The sequence below is a fragment of the Cotesia typhae genome, unplaced genomic scaffold (genome assembly GCF_013202065.1).
Source record: "Cotesia typhae breed Kobodo isofemale line unplaced genomic scaffold, CoteBio_Ctyphae contig_5, whole genome shotgun sequence".
In the NCBI taxonomy this organism is placed as follows: domain Eukaryota; kingdom Metazoa; phylum Arthropoda; class Insecta; order Hymenoptera; family Braconidae; genus Cotesia; species Cotesia typhae.
In genome coordinates, this window is record NW_027423757.1 from 5,538,996 (window position 1) to 5,560,185 (window position 21,190).

Genomic DNA, 21,190 nt, shown 5'->3' on the forward strand with positions numbered 1-21,190 from the left:
ACATTATTAATTTAATTTACTATTACAATAAGATTTAGAATAAGATTTTGTATAGAATTAACTAGAAAAATAAATATATCTTCATAGATATATTACTGAATTTTTTTTTGCTATTTCAATTTTATCTTACTTTATAAATCTATAAATTTTAAATTATTTTTTAATACAAAATATGAAAAGAAAAGTTTTTGATATATATAAATTAACGCATACGTGTTAATTCAAATTTTTTTGGTAGAAACTAACGGTGCTGCTTGCGAGTTGCCTCTATGATTGTATTTTCGTTTAGGGGATATTCTCGAAATTTTAAAAAATTTATTTTTTTTCATATTTTCAAAGCTCAAAAATTTAAGAATATTTTTTTAGGAGAATTTTAGAAAATTCGTATTATTTTAGGAGAAATGGCCTGAACTAGACTGTTTTAAAACGATCCCACAATTTTTCAAGTTTTACTGAACTGAATTACTTGAAATTTGGTGTAATTTTTCTTTGAAGATTTCTCTGAATATTACATGAATTAACCTCATCTTCAATTTTCAATATTGATTATTCTTAAAAAATTCGGAAAACTCAAAAAAAGTAGTACAAAAATTGATTTTAGGTAGATTTCATAAAATCTATCTATTGCATTCGCCCTTGTATTAAAATTCACATAGAATTCCCACAATTTTTGATGAATCTTCATGAAACTTGGTAAACTTATTCTACAGACAGTCAGTATGAATGAGTTAAAAAATGAGCTGAATCTATCAAATAGTTAAGAAATGGCAGCCATTTGAAATTTTTGAAAATGTAAAAAATCAAGTGTTTGGTGACTTTACTAGGGAATAACTTCATTAAAAAATGATAAATCGTTTTTCTACATTTCATTTCAAAGCTTTTACGAATAAGAAGTTGAATATCATCTAAATATTGTTATTAAAATTATGGATTATATGAAATTTACCTTCTATCTTGGCGGATGCCGAATGTCCTTTTTTTTTCAAGCAGTTGTCATTTTGTGAAAAAAAAATATTTTTTAATTTTTTTCTAGTTAGTACGATAGTAGCATTACTCTAAATTCATAATCTTTTTTTTTCCAGACTGCTAGGAGAGTTGGAATCGTGGGTATGATCGCGTGCCAATTTTTTAAAACCCACCACTTAATTAATTATTAATTATTAACTAGCTGAATATTGAATTTTTTATTTTTTTTTCTGTATTCTTGAAATATTAATAAATATCTTATAAAAAAAAATGAACCGTAAAAATATTGATTTCCTTTTTTTTACGGTACTTCAAAAATTATCTTAAATTCAAGCTTCTAGATCAGAATACCCCCTTAATTGATCAGCTAACAGCACGTTGAAAAAAAAAAATCTTGATCAGAAAAATATTGAATTTAAGAAACGTATAAACAATTTAATAAAAAGAAGAAATCATAAAAGGGAATCAATGAAACTTTAAAAAGAAAACTAATATTGAAAGAAAACAAAGACATTAATTGTATATTGTTTTTAATTTTTCCTTTTTTTTTTACAAATCACAGAAAATCTCTACTTTGTATTTGTTTCTTTGCATCAATACATTTATTAATTTACTTTTTCTTCTGAACAAAATCCATGAAATAAAATATATATATGCTTACAAGTATATATATTTATATTTCTATTTATTATTTTATTTTACTTCATTTTTTTTGTAATATATAATACCTTTGTATTGTTTTTTTTTTTTTATATTTATTTGAAGCAGTAGCGTTAACACATTTAGAAGTTTTTTCCATTATAGTTATTGTTATAATTAATTATTTATTTATAATTATCATTATCTGACTGTTCTATAAAGATCAGGAAATGTTATAACTTAATTAATATCTAAGAAAAAATTTACATCAATATCTATTATATTTTACAGTACATCAAAAAAGCGAACCATTAATCGCGTAATAGTCATTATTATAGTTTATTTAATCATAATATTTATATTTATAATTTATAATATAATAATAGTATTTACAGTATAATAGCAACTCTGCGAATTTTGTTCAGTGCATCACATTTAACTACGTTTCAAAACTAATCATTAATATTATATTTATTCTAATAAATTCTACGTACACAATAGCTGATTAATATTTACGCTCATAAAATTAATAATTACAATTTAAAATACATACAGTACATACACATATTATCATAATTTGTCAAACTATTTATTATTTTATAATTAACTTTATTTATTTTAAGTGGAAAGTGTTTTTTTTTTACTACTATATTTTAAAATGATTTTTACTTATAATTCCATTCATAAATCGCAAAATATATTGATATTTACAGTAAGCTAGTAAATTTACATTAAAGTAATAAAAACCCTCATGATGTACTGCATTGATATTTATCTATTTATTTATTTATATATTCAATAATATTGGAAGATAATTAATATTTATAATTTATAATTAACTATACAATTAAATTAATTACACAATTAATTCACGTTCACATTAAATAATTATTTTCTTTCGTCGTTTATATGCGTTGTTAATATTTTATCTTTTAAGGTTTTATGTATTTTTAACTATCGATTTATCATAATTATAATTAATTGTTATTTTTTTCATTTATTTTATTTTCATTTTTACATAAAGATTTCCCTGAGACTGATTATAACAATTGAAAATTTCAATTTATTTATTTTTTTTTCTGTCAAAATTTACGGCATTGCGATAAATTTATTAAGCTTGAAAACCACTCATACAAATTACACATCACTTCAGATTATCTAAATAAAAAAAAACTACGCATACTCAAACATACTTGTCATTGCAAAAAATCAATAAGTACATAAAAATTTTATTTACTCCGTTATTATATATATTTTTTTGTATTTATTAATAACGCACAAGACAACGCGAGCTAAATGTTAAAAAATTAATGTACCTTAATATTAATTATATATTAATAATAAAATATTACACTGAATAATTTTTAATTAATTGATGCAAGCAATTGAATGCGTTATTGCACGTTGTAAATAGATAATCAATTATATTAATTACGAGTTATTAAAATAAAAAGGATAATCATTGATTAATATAATATAACAGATAAAGAAACTATAATAATAAAAATTTAAAAAAAAAAAAAAAAATTAACTAACAGAATTCAATTCAATTAAAACGAGTATTATTAAGACAAAGAAATAGTTACTTATTGAAAAATTAATTATCTATAATTATTTCATTTCTAATAATTGTCAAATTGCACTTGCCAACTGTTAAATGCCTCGTTGCACCAAAAATAAAATTATATACAATTAAGTAAAATTATTTATCAACGTAAATTGTATTCACAAAATAAAATGATAATCAGAAATAATAGTAATAATAATTACTGGTAACATTTCATTAATTATAGTATTGTTTCATTGATAAAATAGTTGTTGGCTTACGTGAGACGTCTATAAAAGGTTTTTTTACTTAAAAATGAATTCAATCGTTGAGTATCTTTTTAGTACATTTATTCTCTTTGCTAAAATTGCTCCGTTTACTTCACTCATTATTAATAATTGATATTCATATTCATTTACAAGATAAATCACGTTATGTTTATTTGTGTAACAAAACCTTTTATCATTTATTTAACGGCTCACGTTTTTTTATATTATCATAGCGGCAGTTTATCTCTCTAATAAAAAGCATTAAATTAAAATTATTCAGCTGCCGAGGCATTATATTAATATTTAATTCTATTATAATATTCATTTGTTGATTAAAATTACTCTTAATTATTTAATAAACATTCTAATATAATGTCACAGGTCGCTGCTTTATTCAATTTGAGTTTATTTACTAACGAATTAATTACTCTCAATCAACGTCTGAATTAAAATTGCACCTTCATATTTTTCTATGCACCATTTGCACTATCAGTCAGTAATAAAAATGAAAAAAAAAAAAAAAATATTCGTAGTAAAAAAATTATTAAAAAAATCTTTTTTACTAATTTTTTTTTTTTTTTTTTTTTTTTTTTTTAATTAGTTAATCTTTAAAAATTCAGATTTATGTTATCACGTGTAAATGAGTAAATAAATGTATTGATTATTTAAACAAAATAAAAGAACAAATATGAACATCAATGATGATTCTATTTCTTCCGTAAACGTTCGCGCTTAATTGTTACTTTGGAAGGAGATTTAATCTCATTTAGTTTTTTACTATCATTATCATTATTGGTAATTGATGTCGATGGTATCTGAAGAGTTGAGGGCATATTACTATCGCTATTATTAATATTAATTTTTTTTTTATCATTACTATCATTATAGTTACTATTATTATTATTAATATTTATATTATTATCATTAACAATAACGTTAGAATTATTACTAGTGAAACTCTTCAGATTGTCCTTTTGTCACCTCAAATTAATAACAACCCTCTCAACATTCAACAGAGATTTAACTTTGTCGTTGTACTTAATAAGTGTTACTTTGGAACCGCGAACATTAATACGCTCACCAGAATTTAACAAATGACAACAGCGTGATTGTTCAAGAAAATCGGATAATTTGAATTCTCTCATAACACTGCGATGAGCAATTGCCGGAGGGCCAGTAGCTTTAGGGTTTATTTGCCTCAGTAACGCATCCCGGCTCTTTAATTTTGATGCGGCCATTAGATCCTGCAGCAGTACCCATTTATCGGGGTCATTTGCTATAGAAAACAGGACCGGTAAATTAATGTCACTGACTTCCATTTCTATTTCGTCTATTTCGGACTCTGGTGAGTCCATCGGCGGATCTTCTAATGGATTATAACCAGTTTCTTCAGGATCTGTGATCATATAAAAAACATTTATGTAAAGATAAAAGGCAATAACAAACATTTGTTGGAGGAAATATAAATAAGCATATTTAACTAACCGAACAAGGTCGAAGGGCCGCCAAAACTCCAAGGTTCCGCTGACCGGCCTTGAACATCGTCCAAATGTTGCGCGAGAATAGAATGAGCCTTTCTGTCGGCCAACATTAACGGAGTTTGTCCGGCGTAAGTTGCCAATAATGGGTCAGCACCATATGAAAGTAGTAATCTTACTAGTTCTGTAGCACCATTTTCAGCTGCTTCGTGAAGAGGCCTAATTATCAATAAAAATCGTTTTTAGTACATTATAACATATATATATATATATATATATATATATATATATATATATATATATATATATATATATATATATATATATATATATATATATATATATATTTGTTCTATTATATTAATAAAACTGTAAGAAATAGGGAGTGAATTTTTTCTTCAACAACTTGGAAAATACCGGAGTGAAGAAATGTTTTTTTGAAGTGAAACTTCTTTATCAACGTAAGAGAGAAATTTTATAGCAATGTAAAAAAAAAATCTAGTAAACATTATTAATTTTAAAAACAATTTAAAAAAATAAATTAAATAATAATTTAAAAATAAAACAAAACAAAATTAAAAAATAAAAATATGTATACGTACATTTTTTTTAATTATTCGTTTCTAGTGATTTATTTATTCATTTTGAATTCTATAAAATTATTGCATCTGGTGGACACCAGATTAACTATCATCATATAATTGTATTAATTTAAATAGATAATTCCAATTATTTACTCATAACTTGTGTAATTGAGTAAATTATTATATCTGCTCTTGAATTATTTTTACTGTTATGACATGAAATATGAATATTAAAGTTCGTTGTATAATTTTTGTAAACTGATTAACTAATTTTTACATTCAATAATGGCAGACTCTAAATAATGACAACAATGGTAATAAATTACTCATATTATTTGTATGCATGTCTATAAGACTAAAATAGCTTTAATTTAATACGGAAAAAGAATTTTTTTTAAGCCTTATCTACCTAATTTCTGTGAAGTTGTAAATACTAGGAAAATGATGCGTCATGAAGAAGTTTCACTTCTTACCTGTGTACTCTTGTACACATACATATTTAAAAAAAAAAAATGATGTAAAATATAAATATTTACCTTATTCCACCATTAGCACTCTCACTAACATTAGCTCCATACGCCAGTAATAACTTTGCGATTTCCAAGTGACCGCGCGAACATGCTTCGTGAAGTGGAGTGTATCCTGCATTATCTTTCGGACTAGGAAGGCTATTTAATTTTTCTAAACAATAAGCAGCAACGTCCTACAAAAAAAAAATATAAAAATTTTTAGTTACTTAAAAATAATTTTTTTACAAAAAAAAAAATCAATTAATAATTTAAAACGTACTGTACAACCCAGTCGAGCAGCACGATGCAGAATAGTTTCTCCAACTCCTTTCTTAATGACCCATGTCCTAATTTCGTTTTGAATATCCGCGACACTCTCAGCATTCGGCCTCGATATTGTCGGCTGTAATAATTTAACATTATTAATGATTCATTACATAATTAAACTAAAAATAAAATAAATGAACTAACTTTTTTACGTTCTTTGGCAGTAGTTTCATCTTTCTTCAAGGGTTTTTTCTTTTTACGTATATAATCAAACCCAGAGCGGAATTTTCTTCGGCCAGTGCGTAATTTGAGTTTCTTTTTACCCAATATTTCATTACCATCATTATTATCATTATCAGGCTCTTGAATATCTTCAGTTTCATCCTCATCCTGTTCATCATCTTCCTCGTCATCATCAGCCGGCACAACATCTACTTCATCATCCTCTTCTTTCTTTATTTCTTTTTTTATCTTAATACCGCCTCCAGCGGCATTATTATTACTTTTACTATTAGTACTGTTACTGTTACTATTAGTATTACTATTATCGATTGCTAATTTATTATGTTTGCTCTTATTTTTGTTAACATTAACATTACCGACAACATTAACATTAACTTTAGCTTTGTCATCAGCATCTTCATCGTCATCATCTTTATCACTTAATTTATTAAGCAGTACTCCACGTCTTTGTTCTAACCGTAAATAACGTTTCGACTTATAAGCAGGATTATTACTTGTTAATATTCCGGCATTATTTAATCTATTGACAACCTTTTGTTTGAATAATTTACTCTTATTACTACTATTATTACTATTACTATTATCGAGTGTACTTTCTTTAATTTCGTCTGTTTGAGAGTCGTCATCTTGGGAAGTATCGCCAGCGTGATTTTGCATGGGCGGAGCAGAAGCTGGTCGATCTTCGCCAAATACCTCTCTAATAGTCGCTTGTTTTTTCATTACCCTAGTTTCAGTTCTCGTACGACTCTTAAGAATAAAAGTCGAAAATTCATTCGGTAGTGCATAATTATTTTTAAAGGTATCGCGAAAATTATTAACAGTCTCTTTTCGAAAGTAACCCAATAAATATGATGAAGATGATGAGGATTCATTAGTCGCATCAATTTGTTTCAATAATTTACTGTTACTATTTTTAGTCGGTGTTTTACCGTTATTGCCCTTTGCTTTAGAATTGCCACTTGAATTATTATCATTAGCCGTTGCTCCAGTTACAAGCGGACTAAAGCTAGGAGTTGCCAACAATTCTGGTTCATTACTACCCTTGGGCAATATTTTACTACAGCTTAAACTTTTTTCCAACCTATCTTTGCATTTCTTTCTGCTGTCTTTTTTACTACCGCCAACTTTACGAGCCAGCAAATCAACTATTGAATTTGATTCTGACCTTGTTTGTCGTGTTGTTGTCGTCGATGTTGTTTTAGGTGGGCATGATACAGTTGTGGATGATGTGGCTTCCTCATCATCAACAACTTTGCTACCGCCACTGAGACCTAGACCCAAACCGCTGATACTAAAGCTGTAATTCGAATCAACATCGCTGTCTGCGGCGGTTGCTGCTTGGATTGTTGTTCGTTTACGTAGTAAACAAACATCTGCACTATCCATTGATACCGCAGATAGCGCCGGCGAGTCAGGATCCAAATCAGGTAATGACGTTGACAAACGATGAAAACGCGATGGCTTTGACACATTTATTAACCGCGCCGGCATCCGAAGAGATTTCTTGTAAATAAATACTTCTTCCTCCCAGCCCGGACGAAAATCGCTTCCATCACCAAATAAAGGTTTCGGCTTGCATTTTTGCGATAGATTATTTTTAGATGCTTTTTGTGGTTTTTCTTCCTTTGTCTTGACCTCGCGAGGTCGCAACTTCATACCATCGGGAACTGAAGCAGAAACACCGTTAGCGGAACCTTTTCCAGCACGTTTACGAGGTCTTAATCTCTGTGCAACAGTCGAACCACGACCAAATTCAGTGCTTGCGTCACTCTCTTCTTCCTCTTCCTCATCCTCGTCATCCTCCTCCTCCTCCTCCTCCTCGTCTTCTTCTTCTTCTTCTTCCTCCTCTTCATCGGCTTCTGCTTCAGCTTCACCTTTGTCTTCTTCTCTCTCTTCTCCCTTTTCACTTGACGACTCACTCGAGCTCGATAATTTTAATTTCATTCTATTCGCCTGCCTGAATTGACGTCGCATCAATCGCATTTCTTCATAATCATCACTATCTGATAAATAATTTAACACCCTTCTCGTCCTAGTTCTTACAATCGGCAACTCGACAGTATTATCATCATCCGTATTATTGTCATCTTTTTCATTCACTAACTTCCCTGCTGATACTGTTTTAGACGAAATTTCTTTCTTATCCTTTTTATCTTTTTTAACTTTAACCTCAGATTTCGACTTTGCAACCGTATTCGAAACATCAATTTTAACAGCAACTGGCTTCACTGACTCAGCATTGCCCTTATTTTTCGTTTCACAGTCGTTGTTTTCATTCTTTAACGTGGTAGTCTTTGTTGTACCCTCGATAGTCATCACGGTCGATGATGTTGGAGTTTTAGTCGCAGTTGTAGTCATTCTGCTCGTCTGCCTATAGTGACGTCGCATCATACGTATTTCTTCTTTATAATCATCACTGTCGTCTGATAAATAATTCAACTTTTTCGTCCTAGTTTTTACAATCGGCAACTCGACAGTACTATCATCATCCGTATTATTGTCATCTTTTTCATTCACTAACTTCCCTGCTGATACAGTTTTAGACGGAATTTCTTTCTTATCCTTTTTATCTTTTTTAATTTTAACCTCGGATTTAGACTTGGTAACCGTATCCGAAGTATCAATTTTAACAGCAACTGGCTTTACTGACTTAGCATTACCTTTAATTTTCGTTTCACCGTCGTTGTTTTCGTTCTTTAACGTGGTAGTCTTCGTTGTACCCTTGGTCGTCATCACAGTCGTTGATGTTGAAGTTTTAGTTGCAGTTGTAATCAATGTTTCATCTTGATTAATTTCTTTTTTGATATCTTTTGGTTTTATTACAACAACTGGTGACGTAGCAGTACTAGAAACTTTGTTTTCTTCTTTACGATCGCCGATAGTTTTACTATTAGCACTACCACTTTTACTAGTACTATTTACTAATTCTGTCGGTGATGTTTCAGCCGTTATTGTCGAAGGAGTACTTTTACGAACTGAATTATTTGTTGTACCAGAAGTGTCACCAATTTTTCTCTTTCTTCCACGTTTTTTGACAGTACTAGTATCACTACTATTACCACCACGTAATTGTTCGATAAATTTATCACAGGTTGCCGACCAAAATGGATCCACTTCACCTACATTGTCATTTTCCTTGAGTTCAATTTTCACGAGATCGATGGATGACGTCATTCCGATACACATAGCATCATCCAGCGAAACTGGTGGTTGTACTTTAGACAACTGTTTACGATCGCGACGCATTTCTTCAAGCGTTTGACGCTCAAGTACAGGCATTTCACCTTCAGAATCGCTTTCGCGAAAATCAAATACCGAGGTTTCACTCGAGCTGCGGAATCCGCTGGCACGTGAAACGACTGTTGCCGCGGATGCTACTGCTTTAATTGATGCCGGTGTTGTAGCGGCCTGAGCAGCGGGTACCGTCGCAGCAACGGGCATATTATCTTCATCTGATCTTGAAAACAGGCGACGTCGAGGTGGTAAACACGCGGTTTTTTCACACGTTAGTTTCGGGGGACTACCTGCCGATGAAGCTACTGATTGGGGTGTTGACGTTGACGCTACGCGTTCGTAATCTGTAATTATAATTACAATTTATTTAATAATCGATAAACAAGTGTGCATGCTAAATATAATGGAAATAATAAATAATGTATAATCTTGATAGTCCGCTCAGAGCAGGCATTTAATTATAACATGAGAGTAAACATGTGTTATTGATGCTCACCATTAGGTGTTGTATCTTGAGATAGTAACACCGGTTTTGATGCAAACTGACCAGTTCCAACCTACACAGAAAATAATAATAAACTTATGTGTAAAAAAAAAAATTATTATTTTTATCTTCATCACTTAGAATAAATTTAATCTTCTGATAACAAGCTTTAAGATTAATAATTAATATACTGACCTGCTTCAACTCGGCTTTGGTGCGAATTTTAGCAGCAAGGATAGCTGCAAGGCTATCGTCCTTATCACGGTGAATTTGATTTTCAAGTTCTCTGGGTCCCAAAAGTGCCTCTTTACCCGCAGGTAGAGTAGCCGATGAATTAACCCTTGAGGCATATAAGCTGCGGGGAGTTTCTTGAGTGATCGAGTCTACTGCCCTTGGCACATGGAACTTATAATGCGGCGGCGTATTGCTATTACGCTCGAGTAAACTCGCCGCTGTAAATGGCGATAGATTGTGTCTACCTATGTTTGTCTTCGGCTCAACTGGCGCCACCACCTACCATAAAAAATTTATTAATAATAAATTCTTTTATACATTTATTGAGGAAAAATTGAGGATTGAGCGGGGATGTTAAGAAATTAATTACTTTTCGAAAACTTAAATACAATAAATTTTCACACTTTATGCAGAGAAAAAACTTCTTTTGATAAAATTAAACATTTTTTGGAGAAGAAATAAATTTTTAATAATTTTATTTCTTGAAAAAATAAAAAAATAAAAAATTTTTTTTCAACAGAAAGTTACTGCGAGAAAAATTTGGATTTTTTTAATTAAGAAATAAAATTATTAAAAATTTAAAAATTTATTTCTTGTCACAAGAATGCCATATTCTTCAGAAGAAATTTTTTCTCTTCTAAAAATAATAAACCAGAATTCTTATCACACCCAATCTTCTTAATTAATAACAAACTATTACCTTATTTTGGAAACTCTGTTGACTATGATTAACCAAAATAGGCTGCTGACTATTGAGCTGCTCTTCCCTCTGTTGTTTGTTTTCAAGGCTATTTCTCAACAAACTAAGCACGCGTTTATCAGCGCCTGTGTTGTTGGTGGGTTGATCCAGCGATTGTGATGGTACACTGAGGTAAGGTGATTTCAGACTTTGACGTGGATAACCAGAAGAAGGATAAGCCATTTGACTAGCTGTCGGTTGCCCTAACGACTGAGTCGCGTTAGAATGAGGCGACTTTTCGCCGGTATGAGGACCCATTATATTGATATTATTACTATTACTATTGTTATTATTATTACTACTATTATGATTATTAATATTACTACTACTACTACTATTGTAGGACATAGTATTTGAATCTCTCGGGAGTTTGGTGGACTCAGTGTACGCCCGTTTATCACAGAAAGCCGTGTGTTTCTTTGGTGGTGCCGGACAAGCAGGATGGTCCCTTTGGTTAAACGGAGACGGCGCCACCAATGTCCCATTTGGCATTGCCCGCGGCAAGGTCATCTCATATCTTTTTTGTTGCTCGTGTAGTATACGTGCTTTTTCTAACTTTTGCTGGAGTTCTTTGTCAATAATAGCCTTCCAGTTTTCTCCACGCGGCTGTTTCGCTTCAGTTGATCCGGGTTCAGAGCCACTCATCGATATCGGCTCACCGGGACGTTTTACAGGAACTCTATCACGCGTCGCCGATGGATAATTATGATGAGAATGCGGATGATGTTGGTGTTGAGGAATAGCGTGAGGATTCTGATGCGGATGAGGATGTGGATGATGATAAGAAGATTGATGAGGATGTTGTTGTTTATTTCTACTATCCATGTAATACTTATTATCGGACGGCGGATAATCGTGAACCGGAAGTACTGGTGGCCTGGCTGGATCAACTGCCGGAGTGTACCGACTGAATGACGACGACCGTGAACTGTTTGAAGAGTCACTGTTAATTGGTGAATAAGAGGAAGAAGTTAAGGGTCCTTTGATGTCGTATAATGGACCACCGGTGGGCAGTAAAGACTTTTTAAAACTTGACATGTTAGGTAAAGGCGTTGAATTTTGATGCTGAGGTGGCTGTGGTACGTATAACTGCTGATAAGACGAACTACGTCTCAGCGGACTTTCCGTCATGTGATTGGACTGTTGACTTAGTTGATGTTGATGATGCTGCTGCTGTTGATGTTGGTGATGATGGCGTTGCAGCGGCGTCGAGTTAAAGTTGGGAAGAAAGTCGACTTTTGGTGCACAAACGGGCATTTGCGGGGTCGACGGCCTGAGACTTGAAGCAACGGAGTTTCTTCTTGAGTCGTACGTGACGTAAGGAGTCGCTCCGGCTGGTTGTACTGCCGGCGGGAGCATGTTATTTCTGCCGACAGTGGTTCTCGAATTATTACTACTACTGCTACTGCTGCTGACTTGTTTATCTGTGGATCCATTGTCAAAGTCATCGCGAGCAGTCGAGTCTGCTGAGGTCTTAATAGTCTTGACAGACAAATCGAGAGGTGATTCTCGCTTGCGCAGAGGTAGTCCATTTGCTGGAAGCGAGGATGACTGTGCTGTTGATCTTATCCCGCTTACTCCCGATTGACTATTTGTTGGCGGTAACGAGTTGCTGTATGAATAATCTTTGTACGCATAATTTTCAGCGGTATTTGTGACTGAGGATGACGAAGAAGAAGCAGAGTGTTGGTAAGCACCACTGGTTTTAGTCGCTGGATCGGAAGACGGACGTGCGTGTATTGTTGTAACGGCGGACGGCGCTGAAGAACGATCTGGCACACCAATTGATGTTACCGTTGTGCTAGAGTTATTACCATGGTGACTCGGTGCTATGGTTGTCGCTAAATTCCTGTAATTTGAACCACTGTATGAGGTGTTTACACTGTTGTTGTTATTATAGCCGGAACTTGCAGTGGTTACAGGATGAATGAGATTTGATGACGAATCTAATTGATAGTCTGACGTAGGTATTCCTCGAGGAGAATGTACCGTTGACTGTGATACTGAACTGCTTCCACTGCCGCTACTTATAGTATTACTGTTACTATTATTGTTATTATTGCTATTACTACTCGGTACAATCATTGGGGCACGTTGTCGTGAAATAGTTTGAGCTTTACCAACAGCTTCTCGTGAATTTCTATTTGAGTGGTAAGACGATACCGCAGTAATGGGTAAATTGTGCGTGTTGGTATTCCTCTGTGACACTGCTGGCATACGATATGAGCTACTATTACTATTGTTGTTGTTATTACCATTATTATTATTATTATTATTATTATTATTATTATTATTATTATTATTATTATTATTATTATTATTATTATTATTATTATTATTATTATTATTATTATTATTATAAGATGTAATTTGATTAGCAGGAATAGTAGTATTTCGTTTTGGATCAATAGTGCCACCATTGTAAATATCAGCTGATTTACTGGGCGATGTCAGATAAGGAGAGACACCATTTAAATGATTGCTAGTGGAACTAGTCGATGCTGGCGGTAGAGGCGGTGTCGGTTGGTTTAATGTTTGTTGACTGTACGGGTGGTGTTGCTGCGATCGTGGTGCTGATTGGGAATAAACGCCGCTTTGCGGATTCTTTTGGTAGGAATGATACGAAGACTGATGTTGTTGCTGTTGCTGTTGCTGCTGGTGCTGATGCGGCGAATAAGCGCTGGCAGGATAATTTGCTGAAGGTGGTCGATGATGTTGCTGGGACACGGCAGTAAGTCCATACGGATGAACCGGGGAGCGAGTTGGTAGCGGTGGGGGCGGATAGGTCGGCGAATGAGGCTGGAAATTTCCGGTGTTGTGGGGCGAGGGTGTGGTATTATGATGGTGGGGCGAGGGAGTATGGTGATGAGGAGAAATGGCGTTGTGTGGATTGTGGGCAACTGTAACGTGCGGTGATTGCCGCTGGGATGATGGACTGGCGTGATGATTCGATTCGTGAGGTGAAGCCGCCGTCGCTGAATGATAACTTGATGTTGTTGATGACGACGAGGAAGAGGAGGTGGATGACGAGGAGAGTGGTAGCATTTGCTGTTGATTTACATTTACCATCGGGGGAGGATGAGCCGACGGGTAAGGATTTGTCGCTCGGGGATACGAATTAGAGGTGATATGGGATGACGTATTCATTCGACTAGGATGTTGGTTTTGCAGATGTTGTTGATGTTGCTGCTGCTGCTGATGATGATGGTGTGGTGGTACTGATGCCACCGGCAAATGTGACGATGGTACGTGCCCCGGATGAATACGCTGCGAGGAAGGAATGTGACTCTGACTGCCGTGTCGTGAACTGCAAGGATTTGAAGAGGTCCCTGTTGTGGAATGCGTTACATCTATTTGATGATGTAACAATGACGGTTGATTGTTTGAATTTTGAGGCAGTCCTGGACGGTTTGACTGGTCGCGATTGTTGTTTGTTTCTTGATATGCCGGGTAGTTAGACGGTTGGTGATGTTGATTTGTATCTACGTTAGTTTGTGGTTGTTGATGCTGTTGTTGTTGTTGCTGTTGCTGTTGCTGTTGTTGTTGTTGTTGTTGTTGATGTTGTTGTTGTTGTTGTTGTTGTTCTTGTTGTTGCTGTTGTTCTTGTTGCTGTTGTTGTTGTTGTTGTTGTTGCTGCTGCTGTTGCGATTGTTGTTGTTGTTGGGGCTGTTGAGGTTGTGGTTGTGGTTGTTGTTGTTGTTGTTGAATTTGAGCCACGGAAGGCGGCGTATAAATAGCCGTTTGTGGCGATTGATAAATACTGCTCTGCGAAAAAGGAACTGGAGCACTTTTAGTTATGTCTGGATGATGATAACGAGGGTAGTACTGCGTCCTTTGCGCTGCAGCTGCTGCCGCTGCGGCAGCAACTATCGGGGCGGAAGGTGGACGTTCACCTGGACCAGTGGTGCTTGGCGACTGGTGATGATGATTGGGGTGATAATTCGAGTGTGAATTATACATCTCAGGAGTCTGATATGAGGAGTTTCTCGACACAGTATTGAGCTGCTGGTAGACGGGCGGCGAGTGTGGTGGGTTAAGCTGCGGCTCAAGTTGGTGCAGCAGCTTAGGGGACGGACTGGCAGCTGTAACGTTTTGGGACTGAGGCCTACTTGGCGGTTGCATTTCTGTTAGATTTTTACTGTTATTGGGAGCACCATCAGGTCCCCCGTCCTCGGGCCTCGTATCTGATACCTCAACACGCGTTGGTTGAGGTGGATAAGGTTCGACAATAGCCCGTAATTCATTCGGATTGTTTGTGGAATTCCAGTACGAATCAGTGTCTCTAGCGTCAGTTGATTTATTCTCGTCGTACCTTGAATCACTGGAGGGTGTTTTAGAGTGCTGTTGGCTCGTGTATCCATTACTCTCGTTATTTTTATCCGATGACGACGACAGCGATGATGACGAGGACGAGGATATAGGTGGTACTGTTAATGTACTTGGCGCGGGCAGTCCCTGAAAGTACTGGCGAGCCCCCTCTAACACGTTCGTGAAACTCACATCCATGTCACGCCGACTCACGAATCTGTAAACAAAAATTAATAAACTAATTGAGTTAAAGTTTAAATAATTTTAATTCTATAAATTTTTAAAATTTATTTAAAGCGGTAGTAAAACTTAGCCTCTACATTTCGTGTTAGAGGCATATAATTATTGTATTAAATAATCATTTTTATTAATAAAAAAATATATTCTAGAATAGTTAATTAGATAAAGCGTTAGAAGGGAGAAATAATTTGAAAGATGATGGGCATCATATTAATGTTTATTAGTTGGTCATAACATGGGTCATGTTGAGAGATAATTTCTGGTGACATGTGGGCATTGTTATGTGCGCTGTAATAAACTAAAGGGAGATAAGAATAAGAGTGTGTGTATAGATGTGTATATTATACAAGATCGATCGAGACTTATGTGTAGAACTACTAGAGTATAGATATAGGTATTGGGTCGAGTGGCGGTCAGAATTGTAACACGGGGTGTGCACTGCCGAAAGATAGTTTCTCACGAGACAGACAACTGGTGCCATGGTCGCGTCAAGCAACATTAATCTTCATCCTCTTGTATTTGTCTTGTCGTGTTCACGCAAGCTTCCTCTGTATACTCTAAGTATCACTATCCTTTATTTTCTTTCTCGTTACCCACACAACACACTTGCTATTATATCTCTCGTTCACTTGCTCACGCTATTTTATCCAACTTGCGCATCACACCCCGCTACACCTCACTGGCCCCATAACCCCCTCTACTTTTTTATTTCACTTAGGGACATACTTTCAGTCACGATTTTTTCGCTTTTATTAGTTATTACTTTTTAAAATTTTTTGCAGTAAAAAAAAATAAATAATAATGGCATCTATTAATTACAAAAAAAAAATTTGTAAGTAGCTATTAAATTTACTCGAGCAACTTAATATCAGAGTAAAGTTTCCTTAAACAATGTGCTTTGTGTAAGATTAAAGACTATCCAAGTGTGTACATATATTATGTATGTGTAGTTACTTTAGCTATGTGTATAATGTATATGATGTATGTAAAAGAGAAAAGGTAGCTTAAAAAGTTGTCTTTTTCGGACCTGTTTATTTACGAGCTCATTATCGCCGTAGCATGCATTTTTATAACAAGTGATTATAATATTTTTTTATTTAAAATATAAAGTTTATGATAATAATCTAAATGACCGCTCAACTCAAGCTCATCCTGTTAACTATACTCGCTTATGAATAATACTTTTGTGTGACTTTCAACCCTCGAGTGTTTAACACGGTTTCACTTGGTTAAACTCGACATAACTTGTTTGTTTTGATTTCATTTAATTTTTTTTACCCTCTTTTTAGTTAACGTTATATACTTTTATTATATTTTTAAACCTTTTATTTTACTCGCTCTGCTTCCATTTAATTAAATACAAAATAATTTCACAGTTAACAAAACAAAGAGAACGAGTCGCTCAATGGTTCATTTTAATTTTGACAGGTATTTTTTCATCAAAAGATATATCATATAAAATATAATATAAATGTAATTGCAAATATTATTAATCAAACTATCAGTTGTTGTTTTATAAAATCTTTTTGTTTTAAATAATTGATTTAATTAGTCGCGGATTATCGTTTTATGTATATATGTTAGTACTCTAAAGACTTTACTCGTGATAATAAATTAAAAGCTAAGAGTTAATTTGTGTAAAAGAAGATAAATTGAAATAAAAAATAAAATAAAAAGACAAAAATACCAGACGAGGAGAAAGAGTAGAAAGAATTAGAGCAAAGAAGACAGGAAAAGAGAAAAGTGTTGGAGAGAAATAAAAATAATACGAAGAAGTTGTCGACAGCTCGATTTATCTTGCGTTTCAATGGCCGACGTATCGAACTGCCAATCGTGTTGCGGTTCATTGAGACGTACATAGTACTATACCCGGAGTTGGTATACATCGCCGTACCGGGATATAGTAGTAACTAGTAGAGCAGACCAGATCAGACCAGGCCAAAGTAGTATGTACGTATATATCTATGGATGTACATATACGCGAGAAAGCTGTCGATATGAACGGAAGTTTGATGATAGAAGGGTGTGAATAGGAAGCGAGAAATTCAGGAGATATCGGAAAGTCATATAAAGAAGAAGGTATTTCAACCGACAACGTTTTTATGCCACTAAATAATTAATAACATTAAACATTATTTATTGAAACTCGCGATCAACATGAAGACATTCTACGAAATAAAAATCTATCGATACCTACTATTCCTAGAAGTTTAAATGAGGCATCATTTAACTTGTAATAGATATTTTCTATGTACTGTAAAATTTGTATACAAACTAGTGAACGGAAGTTAACAATTTAATAGAATAATAGAAAAAAGCTGGACAGTAAATTGTTTGGAAAGCGCATCATTACAACTGAGTAGCCATGCGACATGTAGCAATGGAGTACAGTCGACTCTGTTTAAACATTACAGAATAACATTGTCTAAAGTTGCTCACATATGTGAAAACTAATGTTTCTTATTGCGCATCCAAAACACGCACCGTTTAAGAACTAGAGTCGACTGTAAAGCACACAATCTCGACTCAACGACTCAATAGTGACGACAATTTTGTTTAAAACGACACAACTACAACCACGTTTCTGCGAACGGATACCTTGTGCAAAAATAAACAACTAGAGGTAGATAGAGACCAAAAGAGAGGAGAGATGGGTATAAAAGTAAAACAAAACAGAAATAGAATAAAATGTATTCCTTGCAGTTCGACTTTGAAATCTAGCTTTTTGGTCTGTGGGGAAATCAACTTGAAGAGACACAGACATTAAACCAGATAAAAGAGACAAAAAGATAGCGATTTACCTTTGTTTGAGTTTTTGTACGTGTTTTATTGGCGAGTTAGAATCAATGTGTATGAATAGAGGTTTTTAATATTACAGTTGTCTATTGTAATAAATGAATTTGTAAAAAGAGTTGACCTAAGTCGTTAAGAAAATGCCGTCAGAGTGTAAGATTTTCGACGAAGACTCTTAATGCTTTGGTTTTGCGGTTGGAATCTCGGTGAAAACGGGTTTGTCTAGACAACTTTGACTATGTTGTCGAGTGAATTGCCGGGATTGCAATAAGACTAATGGGAGTAATAAAGGATGTCCACGGACACAAGACATGTACTGCTCAGTTGAAACTCCCTGACCCACTCTAACATCAGGTTCTCTGCGGCTGACTGGTTGACTGCCTGATGCTGAGCTCCATACTCAGATATCGTCGTGCAAATACTCTTCTCTCTCTCTCTCTCTCTTATTTCGCTCGCCAGATCCGAGACAGTCAAGTTAATTTAAGTGATTTATAAACACCTTATATAGATAAATCGGAATTTTTTTTATCTCCGAGGTTTATTTATCTTCCATTTACATGTGACAGTATTCAAAAATAATAAATCTTTATTTATGCTGATAGATCGTATGGTAATTAAAAGTTATCAGAGCTCGAGTTAATTGAAAAATAAGTTACTCTGATTATTTAATCAGAGTAAATAGTTTGCTTGTAGGAATATTTATTATTAAATAGCAATAAAGGAGTTTAATACGGAGGAATAGGAAGTGAGCTAGGTGTAAGAGAAGTACGTTAATCATCCTCGGTAGATATAAGAGCTGATGAGAATATAAGGTGAAGGTTTCAAAGAAACTTGCTGTAGTGAGCAAAGAGCGATCTAAATTACACTATATGCTGTACTTATGCCTGTGAAATTCCTAATTTTCTTCTTCACTCTCTTAGAAGCTACTTCTACTGATACTACTACTACTTACATTACAATTATTTAACTATATATAGATATATACGACTTCTGTATTCTCGAGTCGTTCCGGAACGAAGCGCCATGACAACCGCCTCTCGGTCCCGTTTCATTTCTCACACCTCATGATTTATTACTGACAAAGTCTGCAGTACATTTAAAAACGATAAAATTTTAACAATAATAGCAATGAATAGAAAAAAAAAAAAAAAAAAAAAAACAACTAATAAATAAATTTCAGAGATGGTGATGTACAAAGGAAAAATAAAATAAAGTAAAAGAAAGTGTTTAAGTTTGAGGCGTATTTAAGCTAAAACATTTTATTGTTTTCGCTGGTAGGTATTTCCCCGCAAGTATGGTATTTGGTGTTTTTTAAAAATAATGGTAAAAGACCACTGAGTAAAGTGTTGAGTTAATCGTGGAGAGCTCGATTTTATTCTTAAACCTCTTGTTGTTCGGGATAACGACCCTCTTGAGACGGAACGCGCGCTGGGTGGCAATGGGGTCACGAGAGTGAAGTTTAAGTAATGCTGAAAGAAAGACCCAAAGAAAGAAGGGTGTCGCTGCACATAGGTATATATACTTTTACTTTATACATCCTAGGGTGGTAAAAGATGGAAAATAACTCTCGAATATTACTCCAAGTCATTATGTTTGAGAAAGAATAAAAAACATATCATTTTTCTTGAATTAATATACGTCATGTTTTTGTAAGCTTGATCTTTTATTTTTGTTAATTTTAGTCACAAAGAAAAACACTAAAAGTATAACAGGAAATTTAACTGAGTAACAGTTATGTTAGAGGTTCACACATTTTAAATTAACTTGCTTAAAATGATTTTAAGAATGTTAATTTGAAAATATCATCTCACTAATTTTAGATGTAATAGTTGTATTTTTGTAAGTTTAAACTGACATTTAGAAAAATGTGAATACTTAATGACACATGCTCGTGTTATGTAACTTGAATTTAAAATTTATTTTCGGAAAGAAATAAAAAAAAAAATTGATTTTAAAATGTTAGAATGACAAATTGGTCTTTTTGTAAATAGGATATAACACGAGCGCGGTAATTTTGGCATAAATTTTCCGTAATTTTCATCCTCGCTAAATTTGATAATTATTTTGTAATTAAATATCAAGTATTATTAACATCGATGTGATAATGACAAGCTATCTTTAAACTTAATATATAAAATATAAATAAGCCATAGTGTATCAAAGGAAATATTTGAACGTAATGGCAAACGACAGAAGGGAAATTACCCGACATTAAAGGTAAAGGTAACTTGACGAGGATTAGCATCGGAATTTTCGCTCGGTTGTCATAGACATACACCAGCTGATATCAGACATTCGATAACAACATCCGTTCTCTTTTTGTAACCGACTCCATGCGGAAATATAATGGCAATAATAAAAACAGTAAAATAAAACACACAAATACATAATAATAAGAGATAAAATAGACAAAAAAATAAAAACAAGAGTTATACAACTGTACACAGCGCTTCATCATCCGTCGCTATTCATTCTTTTTATTCACGATACCGGTCATTTGGTGGAAAGCCTTGAGACATTCTCCGCGTCTCTGTAGCTACTGAACTTTACTGTACTGTTACCGTACCTTTTACCTTTAAACTACCATTGTTACTTTACTTTTGAAATAAAAATAACAAACCAACTACTCAAGGTCTCGTCGACTAATTTCTCGAGCG

General features: G+C 33.7%; 1 protein-coding gene across 2 annotated transcripts in view; it reads right to left on the minus strand.

Moving 5' to 3' along the window:
- Window positions 1-1,925: 1,925 nt before the first annotated feature.
- LOC141531428 (uncharacterized) overlaps window positions 1,926-21,190 on the minus strand; it is a 149,041-nt gene continuing 129,776 nt past the window's right edge. For both annotated transcript variants that reach the window (XM_074249252.1, XM_074249253.1), the window contains exons 5-12: window positions 11,154-15,717; window positions 10,415-10,732; window positions 10,232-10,292; window positions 6,463-10,079; window positions 6,272-6,394; window positions 6,019-6,185; window positions 4,906-5,117; window positions 1,926-4,816 (exon numbers count right to left, since the gene is read on the minus strand). In XM_074249252.1, coding sequence (XP_074105353.1) covers window positions 4,398-4,816; window positions 4,906-5,117; window positions 6,019-6,185; window positions 6,272-6,394; window positions 6,463-10,079; window positions 10,232-10,292; window positions 10,415-10,732; window positions 11,154-15,698 — 9,462 coding nt within the window. In that variant the 5' untranslated portion in view covers window positions 15,699-15,717 and the 3' untranslated portion in view covers window positions 1,926-4,397. The remainder of the gene's footprint in view (window positions 4,817-4,905; window positions 5,118-6,018; window positions 6,186-6,271; window positions 6,395-6,462; window positions 10,080-10,231; window positions 10,293-10,414; window positions 10,733-11,153; window positions 15,718-21,190) is intronic.